The following is a 14,153-nucleotide window of genomic DNA, read 5'->3' as shown; positions in this document are numbered from 1 at the left end:
AATCATAGCCAACACTTGGTTCAAGAATCATAAAAGAAGGTTGTATACGTGGAAGAATCCTGGAGATACTAGTAGGTATCAGATAGATTATATAATGGTAAGACAGAGATTTAGGAACCAGGTTTTAAATTGTAAGACATTTCCTGGGGCAGATGTGGATTCTGACCACAATCTATTGGTTATGAACTGCAGATTGAAACTGAAGAAACTGCAAAAAGGTGGGAATTTAAGGAGATGGGACCTGGATAAACTGAAAGAACCAGAGGTTGTAGAGAGTTTCAGGGAGAGCATAAGGGAACAATTGACAGGAATGGGGGAAAGAAATACAGTAGAAGAAGAATGGGTAGCTCTGAGAGATGAAGTAGTGAAGGCAGCAGAGGATCAAGTAGGTAAAAAGACGAGGGCTAATAGAAATCCTTGGGTAACAGAAGAAATATTGAATTTAATTGGTGAAAGGAGAAAATATAAAAATGCAGCAAATGAAGCAGGCAAAAAGGAATACAGACGTCTCAAAAATGATATCGACAGGAAGTGCAAAATGGCTAAGCAGGGATGGCTAGAGGACAAATGTAAGGATGTAGAGGCTTGTCTCACTAGGGGTAAGATAGATACTGCCTACAGGAAAATTAAAGAGACCTTTGGAGAGAAGAGAACCACTTGTATGAATATCAAGAGCTCAGATGGCAACCCAGTTCTAAGCAAAGAAGGGAAGGCAGAAAGGTGGAAGGAATATATAGAGGGTTTATACAAGGGCGATGTACTTGAGGACAATATTATGGAAATGGAAGAGGATGTAGATGAAGACGAAATCGGAGATAAGATACTGCGTGAAGAGTTTGACAGAGCACTGAAAGACCTGAGTCGAAACAAGGCCCCGGGAGTAGACAACATTCCATTTGAACTACTGATGGCCTCGGGAGAGCCAGTCATGACAAAACTCTACCATCTGGTGAGCACGATGTATGAGACAGGCGAAATACCCTCAGACTTCAAGAAGAATATAATAATTCCAATCCCAAAGAAACCAGGTGTTGACAGATGTGAAAATTACCGAACTATCAGTTTAATAAGTCACAGCTGCAAAATACTAACGCGAATTCTTTACAGACGAATGGAAAAACTGGTAGAAGCCGACCTTGGGGAAGATCAGTTTGGATTCCGTAGAAATGTTGGAACACGTGAGGCAATACTGACCTTACGACTTATCTTGGAAGAAAGATTAAGAAAAGGCAAACCTACGTTTCTAGCTTTTGTAGACTTAGAGAAAGCTTTTGACAATGTTAACTGGAATACTCTCTTTCAAATTCTGAAGGTGGCAGGGGTAAAATATAGGGAGCGAAAGGTTATTTACAGTTTGTACAGAAACCAGATGGCAGTTATAAGAGTCGAGGGGCATGAAAGGGAAGCAGTGGTTGGGAAAGGAGTAAGACAGGATTGTAGCCTCTCCCCGATGTTATTCAATCTGTATATTGAGCAAGCAGTAAAGGAAACAAAAGAAAAATTCGGAGTAGGTATTAAAATTCATGGAGAAGAAGTAAAAACTTTGAGGTTCGCCGATGACATTGTAATTCTGTCAGAGACAGCAAAGGACTTGGAAGAGCAGTTGAACGGAATGGACAGTGTCTTGAAAGGAGGATATAAGATGAACATCAACAAAAGCAAAACGAGGATAATGGAATGTAGTCAAATTAAGTCGGGTGATGCTGAGGGAATTAGATTAGGAAATGAGACACTTAAAGTAGTAAAGGAGTTTTGCTATTTAGGGAGTAAAATAACCGATGATGGTCGAAGTAGAGAGGAGATAAAATGTAGACTGGCAATGGCAAGGAAAGCGTTTCTCAAGAAGAGGAATTTGTTAACATCGAGTATAGATTTAAGTGTCAGGAAGTCGTTTCTGAAAGTATTTGTATGGAGTGTAGCCATGTATGGAAGTGAAACATGGACGATAACTAGTTTGGACAAGAAGAGAATAGAAGCTTTCGAAATGTGGTGCTACAGAAGAATGCTGAAGATAAGGTGGGTAGATCACGTAACTAATGAGGAGGTATTGAATAGGATTGGGGAGAAGAGAAGTTTGTGGCACAACTTGACTAGAAGAAGGGATCGGTTGGGTAGGACATGTTTTGAGGCATCAAGGGATCACAAATTTAGCATTGGAGGGCAGTGTAGAGGGTAAAAATCGTAGAGGGAGACCAAGAGATGAATACACTAAGCAGATTCAGAAGGATGTAGGTTGCAGTAGATACTGGGAGATGAAGAAGCTTGCACAGGATAGAGTAGCATGGAGAGCTGCATCAAACCAGTCAGGACTGAAGACCACAACAACAACAACAACTGTTGTTTCAAGAAAGTGATGTATTGGTTGTCCAGGTTTGATATGCAGTGCAAGTTAGGACCTGCTACAAACTTAAAAGAAAACCGATCTTACAAGTAAGACCTTTTTTTAAAGCAATTTGTGCTTTATGACTCACCATTTAGGAACGACGCACATATTTACTGTGCAAGTAGTGCACTTTACACTTATTTGTAATGAGGAAGGTTCTGATAGAATTTAAGTAATTCAGCAGTAAAGTAGGCCATTCACCAAATAGTAGATGCATTGAGTCATCAGCAGGCGCATACAAAAGAGAAAGAAAACTTGGTAGCTTTCAGAACTCTCTCTCTCTCTCTCTCTCTCTCTCTCTCTCTCTCTCTCTCTCTCTCTCACACACACACACACACACACACACACACACACACACACACACACACACACACACCCCTCCCTGTGCTCATATGTTGGGATTGTGTTGGGTGGCGTTGGTAGAGGGGGGAAGAGGTGAGAGAGGGTGTGAGGGGTTGGTAGGAATACGGAGGGAGAGGTGGTAGGTGTGTGGATGGGGCACATTATGCACTGGTTCCCGAACCACTGAGATGCACAATGAAGCTGACATAGATTGGGAGGAGGTGACAGGACAAAGGAAGGGGAAGCTTGGATAGAGGGTGTAGGGACAGTGGGTTGATGGAGATTGGGGCCAGGAGGTTTAGGGGGCAGAGGATGTGTTGCAAGTATACCTCCCAGCTCAGAGAAGCTGGGTGGAGGGAAGGATGCAGAGTGACCAGGGTTTTGACGCAGCCATGAACTCAAGCATGTTGTGACACTGGGTGGTCTACTTCATTCTTGGCCACAGTTTGGCAGTGGCTGTTCATCCTGGTGGACAGCTTGGATAGCTGGTTGGTTGTTACATATTCATAAAAAAATATGTGCAGTGATTGCAGCAGAGTTAGTGTATGACATAGCTAATTTCAAAAATAGCCCAGCCTCTGATGGGATAGGGTAACTCTGTGACAACTGGAGTAGGAAGTGGTGGGCAGGTGGATTATACAGGTCTTTCACCTGGGTCTTCCACATGGATATGATTCTTGTAGCAAGGGGCTGGGCGTTTTAGTAGCATGGGTGTGGACCAGTATGGTGCGTAGGTTGGGTGGGGATGGGATACCACTTTAGGAGTGATGGACAGGATCTTGGGTGGGATGTTCCCCATTTTCAGGCCTGATGCAAGATAATCAAAGAGCTGGTGAAGCATTTGGTTCAGTTGTTTAAGTCAAGCATGATATTTGATGATGAGGGGGCACTCCTTTGTAGCTGGTTCTTGGGGCTGGTGGGAGGGTTAGGGAGGTGTGAAAGTACGGTACTCACCATAACTCACCTGGCCCCAGTCTCCATCAACCCACTGTCTGCACACCCTCCACCCAACATTTTCCCCTTCCTATGTCCTGTCCCCCCTTTTACAATCCACGTTTCCACATCACCTTCATCATGCTCTGCACACCAACAGCTCTGGTACCTGTGCATCACATGCCTATCCTGTACAACAGCCATCCCTCCCTACCTTATTCCTAGCCAGGGAACCTGCTGCCTCCCTCCTAGCCACTGACTACCCACCTCCAACCCCTCTTCCTGCCTCCCTCCTCTCCGCCACCCATTTACTCACCCCACCCCACCCCACCCCACCCCACCCCACCCCACCCCACCCCACCCCACCCCACCCCACCTGCCTGGCATTGTGTATCCAGCTGACATGATTTATATATATATATATATATATGTGTGTGTGTGTGTGTGTGTGTGTGTGTGTGTGTGTGTGTGTGTACTGTAGCTCAACAAAGGGTTTATTTTGAAAGCTAGCAAGTTTTTTTTTTTTTTTTAATCTTTTGGTGTGCCTGTTGACAACTTTATGCTATATTTTATTCTTACATTTATTTTTGTTAAGTATGTAATTCTGAACCAAGTGATGATGTCTTTTACTCACTTTGTACTCTTTGAAATTTGCGAGAGAAGTATGACATAACATTATTATTGCGTGTTTTAATGCCCGTAGACTAGTTTTCATGGAGATGCTTCAACAGTGTTTCTTGTATACCATTACAGTTGTTGCCAGAGGGAGAATATTCACTGCATTTGAGTAAATTGTACATGAGCATTAAGTATTAGGAAGAATATGCTAGTCGGTTTCTTAGGTGGTATAATAATTGTAATCAGATTCAGCATAATCACTTTAAACATGTAGGGGTATCCGAAGAGTTACTACAGAATAAAGTTTATTTCACAGTCACTCAAGGCCTCCTTTTGCCTTTATTGTTGCCTGGCTCAATAAATGGTGCAGTGAGTGTAGCCAAAGTTATCGTTGGTTCCACATTGTAAACTTAGTCATAAACAAATGGATTTTGAGGTACTGTTTGCGATTATATCTAATTGCCCTAGCCTAGCTAACTGTAGCCAGCACAGTTCAAGGAGGGGTGTAGCATTATAAGATGAAGCACTGATATTAGACTATAAAACACACATCTGAAACCAACCCCTCCTCTTTAATACCTAACACCTCTCCTGTCTCTAGTGCATCCACCAACGGAAGTGCCACAGTGCTTAGCATAGTGGACTCACAATGAGGAGGAGCAGGAGGAGGGGGGTTTCTCTAAACTGATTAAGGTGAATACCAGAATGGTTGCTACAAAAAAAAATCTGCTAACATGTTTCACAATCCTTGTTCAGTCTCATCATGTGCTTCATCTCCAACAATCTGGTCACTGACAAGATGTTAAACGTCAAACTTTCTTCCTTTCTCAATGCTTCCTTGAAACACAATCGTGATAATTTTAATTGGTAGTGGCATTCAGATTCAGAATATGATTTCAGCTACAGGAATAAAACATGTTGTAAAGTTCAGGCTCTAACATTAATGAACTCTGTGTTCATACTACTCATGTTTGCATCCATGATCTCTGCCTTAAAAACTTTCCTTGTGGTTTCAGGATACATCAAGTTCTGCGGAACCCTAGCTCATGCACATCCTATAGAGATGGCCACTCTGCATCCAGATATTATACATTTTATGGTTGGGACAATTGTGACTGATGCAACTGATCCAGTCTCTTTGATTGTCTTATTAGAAACGTTAGCATACATTGCATCATCACCAGAAGGGAAAAAAATTCTTCATTCTTTGGGTATGTACCAAGACTACGTGTATATTATGTTTGGCAGCAACATACTCTTTTCCCTTAAATGGAAAAATGTTAAGTAATTGTCCTGAGTCATTGCAGTCTACAGACATATTTAAGTAGTTAGCTCTGAGGTCAGTATTTATACTGTTGCCGAGTGAAGCAGCTACTTCGAGAGCAACAGAGTAAATTTTCTGATTTCAGTAGCTATTGTTTATGGTGCAATTTAGACATTTTATATGTACTTCCCTCATATTACAGTCTTACCCAAAGTCAGTTCTGGTTTCAGGATACAGTTTTGGAAATAAAACTTCTGTTACGATGTTCTTTTTTTGCATGGCCAGCAAAAAGCACATTGGTGCTGGAATTCTGACATGATCACTATATAACTACACATTTCACACTGTTACTTCTTTAGTCATATATTACATAAGAATGCTGTACACTGCCAGAGCAGCTTGGCAACTTTGTTAGAAGTAGTCTTATCTACTCTTATTTAGCATAATATAATCTGTGGTATATATCTTGTGCTCAAGTATTGTAGCTTTCACTGTAGGGAAGCACAATCCATGTTTGTTCATACAAAAATTGGTACAGTGTGTATGTCATTCATTAGTGTCTTATACATATTCCAATCAAATATTATTGTGTTAACCACATGCAGCTGAATTAATATTGAAACACTTTAAAGTCTGTAACTGAGACTACTGTAACAGGCAAAAGAATCTTATCTCCCAGTGGTACATAATTAGAATTCTCTGCACTCTGAATGATGTTGGAAGTCTCAGAAACCATACCATTAGAATTATAGTAATTTATAAGTACATTATTACCGAATATTAGCCCTACAACTGTACTTCTGTAGTTCTTTCTGAAAGTTCGAGGCTTTTTTGCGAAAAAAATACAAACAAATTACAGTTCAACGTGTTTGCCATTGCTGGCCACTATTTTCTCCCATCTTTGTGCATTGATCAAATAATGTGATAGCCAGAGGGGACAATGTCTGGAGAATATGACAGGTTTGGTAGAACTTCCCATTTCAGCATTTCCAAGTATGTTTTGATGGCTGTTGCAACATGGGGTCAAACAATGTCATGCTGCAAAATCATCTTTCCATGTCTATTGCTGTATTGTGGTCATTTGCCTTTCAGTGCTCGGCTCAAACACATCAGTGGTTTTTATAATGAGTTCCTACGATGGTTTCCGTTGATTTCAGTTGCTTTTAAAACCTCTCTTCCACTGTCATGCCATTGTTCGACATCAAAATCACCAGTCTTGAAGTGTTGAAACCATTCTCTGCACGTTCTTTCACTAACAGGTGCCTCACTACAGATCTTGACCAGCATTTTATGAGCCTGAGCTGCAGATTTCTTCATGTTAAAGCAAAAAATTAAAACTTCCTGCAAATGATGTGAAATGGGCTCATAAGTTGACTTATTCAATAGAGAATAACTTTTCGATGCAGTATCACAAATTGACTAATATTTTGATGGTGTTATCTTTACAAATGCTTAAGCTTATTGTATGACACAACCTACCATCTGCACCACCAGTTGCCACTACTGCCATCTGTTGCAAAGTGGCAGGAACAAAGTTGTAGACCTAATATGTCAGTGTTTGCTTTAAGCCTTCATTTTGATTAGCTTTTGTATATAATTGCTTGCAGCTTTAATTTTTTTTTTTCGGAATGCATAAAAAAAATATGGTGGGAACTGTGCATCGTCAATTATTCTATTTGCAGGTTCTGCTGTGGGCAAAATTGTTGCCTTCCTTTAGCAATAACAAATCAAAATAAAATTATATTAGGGTGGAAGTGAGTGTGTGTGTGTGTGTGTGTGTGTGTGTGTGTGTGCGCGTGTGTGTGTGCGTGTGTGCGCGCTCATTTTTCTTAGTCATCTTATCAATATAAGAATCAATTAACAGAACTGTAAAGAAATACCCAGTGCAGAAAATAAATGAGCATGTTCATGTCAGAACTATGAAAAAATTTTAAAATGAGAGCTACCAGTTTTACTCGACTGTGGTAGCAGTACATATGCAGAAAATACATAATATACTCATTTTCTGTAGGTACACCTCAATTGCTCATCAGTAACAGAATGGGGAGTATCATGAATGTGAAATGAACTTAGACATTTAGCTGACAAATGTTGCTTTCAAGTAACACTGATTTCCTTAGACATTATGTGAGCACCAAGAGGCCCGATTCATTTTAACTGACAGTAGTGCTTGCAATAGATATGCACAGCTAGCAAGTACCACCTTGTAGGATGGTATTTTATTAAGTGACACCACATGTATAATAGATTGCATGATGAGAACTGTGAGCTGCCAGATGGCATGTGTTTTTTATTTAATTGTGAACTGGGTGAAGACATGCATGCAGCGTTTGTCAGATGACTTTTATGAAACATATACAGCTACATTAACATTGTTTTACACAAAAAAGAAGGTAATATTTTTGGTGTTGGAAGGACTTTCTTGCTTAAAAGCAACATCCTTTATTTGTTAAATAAATAAAAATAAATTTGTATAAATACTCCATTACATTCAGAAAGTCCCATTTATTCAGAACAATAAACTAAAATATTTTTCCTCAGTATTTTAAAGCATCACCAAATATGAGGTTAAAGTGAACATAAAAGTTGAAGCAAGATGGTAAAACTCTCATAACCAACTTTGTTCCCCCTCTTTTTTTTTCCCATGGTCTGGTGCACTGGTAAATTCAGTATTGAATCAAACCAATGGTGGTCATCAGCCTCACATAATATGTACAATTTATATTGTGCTTTGTGGGTTTCAGAATAAAGTATAAAAGCATCCACCATATAACTTGTATCTTTCAGATTGCACATGTCATGTTGAACCATAATGAGAGCAAAACTGCACTAACATTTTGCTGGCTTAACAGTCATGCTCTTGCCAGTAGCTGGGACCAAACTCAGATAATGCAGCCACTCATTTGAATTCTTGGTGCTTCGGAGTTTGTAAATATTTGTTTAATAGCCAGACCAGTATTCAAGTGTAGAACTCATTGCCAGTGGCATCTGATACAGAGGACAACAAACAATTGTATGTAAATATTAGTTTGGCTGTTAAAACATTTTAAATGCTCATGGTCATTTCAAGATGTCCTTTAACAAGCAGACACTCACAGTGGTGGTGGTAGTTAGTGTTTAACATCCCGTCGACAACGAGGTCATTAGAGACGGAGTGCAAGCTCGGGTTAGGGAAGGATTGGGAAGGAAATTGGCCGTGCCCTTTCAAAGGAACCATCCCGGCATTTGCCTGAAACGATTTAGGGAAATCACGGAAAACCGAAATCAGAATGGCCGGAGACGGGATTGAACCGTCGTCCTCCCGAATGCAAGTCCAGTGTGCTAACCACTGCGCCACCTCGCCCGATGCACACTCACAGTGGAGCACAGCTGTCATCTGCTGAAGTCCACCTTCTTGTAAACGTAACTTCTTACCTAAATTCAATAATACCAGTGATAATTTGCTCTTTGTTTGATGCAGTTGTAGTACATCTAGACAGATTAAAAAAAAGAAAACACTGCGGAAGTGGTTTGTTTTGCCTGCAAGCAAGTGGAGATCCAAATATGGTATAAAAACATTGTTTTATAAACATGTGGTGATCTCTACTACACTTGCTTGACATTCTAAACATAGATAAAATTTTATAAAGTAAACATGAAAAAACATGATCAATTTACACAAATTTTCTGTCAAGAAATAGCCTTCTCTAAAAATAATTAATTTTTCATTCTGCAGTGGAGTGTGTGCTACTACGTAACTTCCTGGCAGATTAAAACTGTGTGCTGGGCCAAGACTCGAACTGTGGATCTTTGTCTTTCATGGCCAAGTGCTCTATTGACTGGGCTACACAAACACGACTCACAATTCATCCTTACAGATTGACTTCCACCTATACCTCATCTCTCACCTTCCAAACTTCACAGAAGTTCTTCAACAAAACTTGCAGAACTAGCACCCCTGGAAGGTGGGGGATGAGATAATGGTGTACATGAAGCCATTAGGACAGATCATGAATCATGTTTGGGTAGCTCATTCAGTAGAACACTGGCTGCAAAAGGCAAAGGTCCCAAGTTTGAGTCTTGGTCTGGCACATAATTGACAGGTCAGTTTGTGTACAAAATATTGCACCGGCAACACTTTTGTAATTATGGATGGCCATAGAGGCGGCATGGCTCAGTATTTCTACAGGGAAATCCAGCAACTTGTTGAGTCCATGCCACGTCGAGTTGCAACACAATATTAGGAGGTATCCCATGACTTGTCACCTTAGTATATTTCTTTTACAACACCAGTAAAATTTTGATTCATGTACAATGGTTATCTTGCTTCTGTTGACAGAATCCTCCTCTCCTTCAGGGTTTCATTAGTAGTTAGACAATAGATTTAGTTCTTAAGCTAACTCACACTGGTGCTCCCAGGCTGCTATGTCCATTTTCCTAAAACATCCGTTTGTTGCCATTCACATTAAAACCTACACTGGCACTTCTAGAGTGCTCAGTCCTTTGCTAGATGGAATTCACTTTAATAATCTTACCTCACTGATGCTCATTGCTGCTCAGACTTGTGTATAAACTATGTACATTTTCAAGCAACAACAATAACTTTTCCAAAACGTATTTAAACATTCTCAATAAATAGTAGTTAAGAAAGGAGATATTCCATGACTTATTCAGTGTAAAATCTGAGGTTTCAGCGCGGCCTGGTGCCTTGTTTACTTTAAGCAGTCTTAGTTATTCATCAGTACTGGGGTGGTTAATATCATTATTGCTCATTTGTGATTTTGTGTTGCAGTCAAACATCAGTATGGTAGTATCCCCTCGTGTAAACACATTTTTAAATGCCGAAATTTAAAATTTCTGCTTTTTGTCTGCTGACTTCAGTTTCAGAGCCATAGATTTAATGGAATGTTCAGATCCATTTATTGACTCTTACATATGCTCAGAATTTTCTCAAATCTTTTGTGAAGATTCGATTGTAAAAATTATTATAGGCTTCACACATGGTTCTTCTTACAGATACAATATATACCATTAACTTTTCTCTACCGTTACCCCAGCAATCTCTTTTGTAGCAGGGATGTAATAGTCTCTGTTTTCACAACTTTCTACACCTGGCACCATTGCATTCTCTATCAATTCGACCAAATACAAATACTCTCCAAGCTTTCTTAACGAACTTTTTGTCTTCAGTGGCCATAATTCCTGTAATAATAATGTGGCCATTTATTCCTCTCCCACTGGTGACACTGTTAAAAATATCAAGTCTGATTGTTACTAGGAGATCTAGAATATTGCTTTCACATGTCGTCATCAGTCTAGTTATTCAAGACAGTTTCCAGACTAACTTTTCAGTATTACTTCGCAAGACTTTGTCCAAACCACCAGAAACGTATGCATAGTTTTCCCAGTTGACAGTGAGCAGTGAATTTCACTATGTGGCAGATGGTAGAAACGGGTTATTAATCCAAGTTCATTGATCCCACTTACTCTTATCCATATTAGTTCACAATCAGTCAGTTTTTAAACATCACTAGACCTAATTCTTCTGCTTGGCAATACGAGCACTCCTCCTCTGAAGAGTATAATCTATGTTTCTGATATATGTTCCATGTGTTGTTGAAAATTTCCGTGCTCTGTACTTTGAGTTTCAACTCACTCTTAGTTCTAGGTATGATGTGGGGTGACTGCGTTCTATGAGAGACATGAGCTCCAGGACTTTACTGCAAATGGTTTGGCTGTTAACAGATAGTCTTTTCAAATTCTCACTGTCCAGGTTTTCTAGCCATTCTGTTGAAGTAATTGGCTTATCTAGTGTGGTTTTCTACTGTGAGTATTGAGTTTCGCCTGATTAAATAAATAAAAAAAATTAAAAAATTAAATATATGCTTTCAACATGTACTGTGACACTTGAGTGTCCATTTTCAATGTATAGTGCACATTGATTCTACCAGTCTTTACTGTGTAGCATAGATGGAGGAACGTACAACCAATCTTATCAGTAAACTGGTGAAGCCTCTGGCTTAGACCCTGCACTGGGTTCCAGACCAGAGGACCCTGATCAGTCCTCAGAACATTGCTGCAAATTAAAAGCTGTGCAAAGACCTCATGATTGAAGGTAGTTACTTTCATCATTTCTGCCAGTCTCTGGAAAGTGCTAAGTGAAAACCCAGGTGACAGATATCATTGGTTCCATTGTGAGCAGTAATCAGCACACCTCAATGTATCTTGTTCTCTCAACTGCTTGGGTGGCATCTCCACATGAAAGATGTTTGTTGTGCAATCCACACTTCAGGAAAGACATTTTCAAGCACCAGCAGAAGAAACACTTTTGGTTGCACAGATCCATGAGAATAAAAACAACTGAATTTATGACATCTCATAAATTTTGCATCAGATGTGGCAACATGTGAATGCTGAGAAATTTTTCTTGAGACTTGACACAGATCTAGACTAGTGTTAATATAAATTTAGACAACATAGTTTATGGAGAGCAGCAATCTGCTGCTATATTTAATTTAAAATGAACAGTCAAGATTGCAATAATATTTATTTACTGATTTTGGCTTATGGAAAAGTCATCTTCAGAATTTTTGGCCCTGCAAGGGTAGGAATAGCGAAGTTATAAACAGTACTATTACATATGGCCTTAAAATACAGAAAAGCTGTAGTAAAAACTATAAAAAATACTATTGTATATGGCATTCAAAAAAAACAGAGAAGGGTTATAGTGTTTACCCATATGACTGGTGCTGGTGGCTCCTTGGTTTTTTCATGATAACATGATTGTACACTGACTGATGGCTGTGGAGCTATGGGTTAAGTAGTGTACAATTCGTGAAACATTATCAAGCATAAAGGCAGTAGTCATTTATGTTAAAATAAAATAAACAAACTTACAAAACAACAGAAGAAGCTGTGTAATCTATCGACATTGGTGTGAAAGACACACACACAGTTCTTACTTATGTTTTGTCGATAAATGAATAAAGAAGAGAGTGATAATTATGTGCACATAGATATTACATATACAGATAATGAGAGATAAAATTACATTAAAAGATACAACCATTAAATATGTACATACCGTTGTGCATTTTCTAGGCAGTGCCCTCTGGTAAGAATTTAAAACGACACCATTGCCTAGATGACGTGAATGTTAAAATGGCGGCCATGATATCATAGAAATGTGTACTGAGAAAGGATGCTGTTGTCATGGTAACATAATGGCCGAAGTGGTAGTCGAGAAACCAAAGAAGTATGCCTGGGGGTTTCAGCTACGTTCAAGGTATCAATTCAGGTCGATATCATCAAAGACATTTGTGATGACGATTCACAAAGAAACACTGTAGGAGAGTTACTTAGTATTCTCCAGCATCATTATTGAGACCAAATGTGGTGACAAGAGCAGCTGCTGTTGTCAAGGTGCCATAGTGACAGCTCTGTGTGGATGTTTTCATGGCATGGGCTTCTAGACACATGCATACATATACGACATCATGTTGTTAGTAATATGATGATAAAAGGCTATAGTGTTAATACATAATTAATAAAGATTAGTTGCTCTTGCTGAAATGACTTGTGTGATTGCACAGTGTCAAGTGTATGATTGGATTCCCCTGCAAAGCATTCAAAATGACATCTCTGCTTGTACAATGCTTTTATTTGTGAGGCTGTGGCATCTTTGTTTTCTGTTTGCTGATTTTTCTGTGTGAAAGATGAAGGTCTGATAAGCATTACTTTGCACTTCCAATTTTTCTCAACCTTTTCAAAGATTTTTTTTTCTTGGTTTTACAATATTCATGAACAGTTTTAACTTCATGGAGTATTCTGACATAAGCCTTTTCGACCTCTTCTTACACAACATCTTTCAGCTGTTCTTTTTGCTCATCAAACTGCTTTGCATTGTACTCTTTCAATTCAAAGCTATTTCCAGACATATGGGAAATTTCTCCTGCAATATGAGGATTATCTCTTGATAAGTCAATTTTCAAATTACCAATACTAGTAGTTGATGACGATGTAAAATCATTTTGCCTCAGTGAATTTTACCTCTGAAGAAATATCTTCCCTTATTTCTTGGGGCATGACTTGAGTCTCAGCAACGTTATAAGGCATTTTACAACCTCAAATTTTGTGTGGTCTACATATTCAACCCTTTTCAATAAACTGCTTCATCACTCATTATACTAGTGGAAGCCATTTTAGGTTTGGGTGATTCAGTCCTACCATCATTACCTTGACACTCAATTTTTTCTCCACTTCAGTCATATGAAACATCGTCATCTTGTGACAGAAAAAGCCATTATGTTCTGGTACTTGACCAATTTACCTATCAGCAATAAAATATATTTATTTAATTTTGCACTTTGCATACTTCTGAATGTTGCAAAGCTTCTGGCAGCGAGGCTCACAAAGGAAATGTCAATATTAGTTCCTGTTCATGAAATGCATACTGTTTACCACACCAGTTACATTAACTGTAACTATAAGATATTAAATAGCCACCATCTGGATCACAACTTATTATATTACTGACCACCAGTTTGTCAACTGTCAAACTGCATTTTGTGACACCAGACCTGAAGATGATCTGCAGAGCCAATTGAAACTGGTAATAAGTAATAAAATAATTTG

General features: G+C 39.1%; 1 protein-coding gene and 1 non-coding gene across 2 annotated transcripts in view; one reads left to right on the top strand and one right to left on the bottom strand.

Moving 5' to 3' along the window:
- The window catches only part of LOC126183588 (26S proteasome non-ATPase regulatory subunit 5-like), a 190,527-nt gene that overhangs the window by 107,177 nt on the left and 69,197 nt on the right, over window positions 1-14,153 (top strand). Inside the window, exon 5 of the mRNA XM_049925686.1 lies at window positions 5,293-5,487. Within this exon, the coding sequence (XP_049781643.1) occupies window positions 5,293-5,487 (195 nt within the window). The remainder of the gene's footprint in view (window positions 1-5,292; window positions 5,488-14,153) is intronic.
- Trnaa-ugc (transfer RNA alanine (anticodon UGC)) lies at window positions 8,811-8,883 on the bottom strand. Its single transcript has one exon. It is a non-coding gene; the product is annotated as a tRNA-Ala (tRNA).

This window comes from Schistocerca cancellata, chromosome 4 (assembly GCF_023864275.1).
Source record: "Schistocerca cancellata isolate TAMUIC-IGC-003103 chromosome 4, iqSchCanc2.1, whole genome shotgun sequence".
Taxonomy (NCBI): domain Eukaryota; kingdom Metazoa; phylum Arthropoda; class Insecta; order Orthoptera; family Acrididae; genus Schistocerca; species Schistocerca cancellata.
The sequence above is the reverse complement of the archived record's forward strand: the minus strand, read 5'-3'. Positions and strand labels throughout refer to the sequence as shown.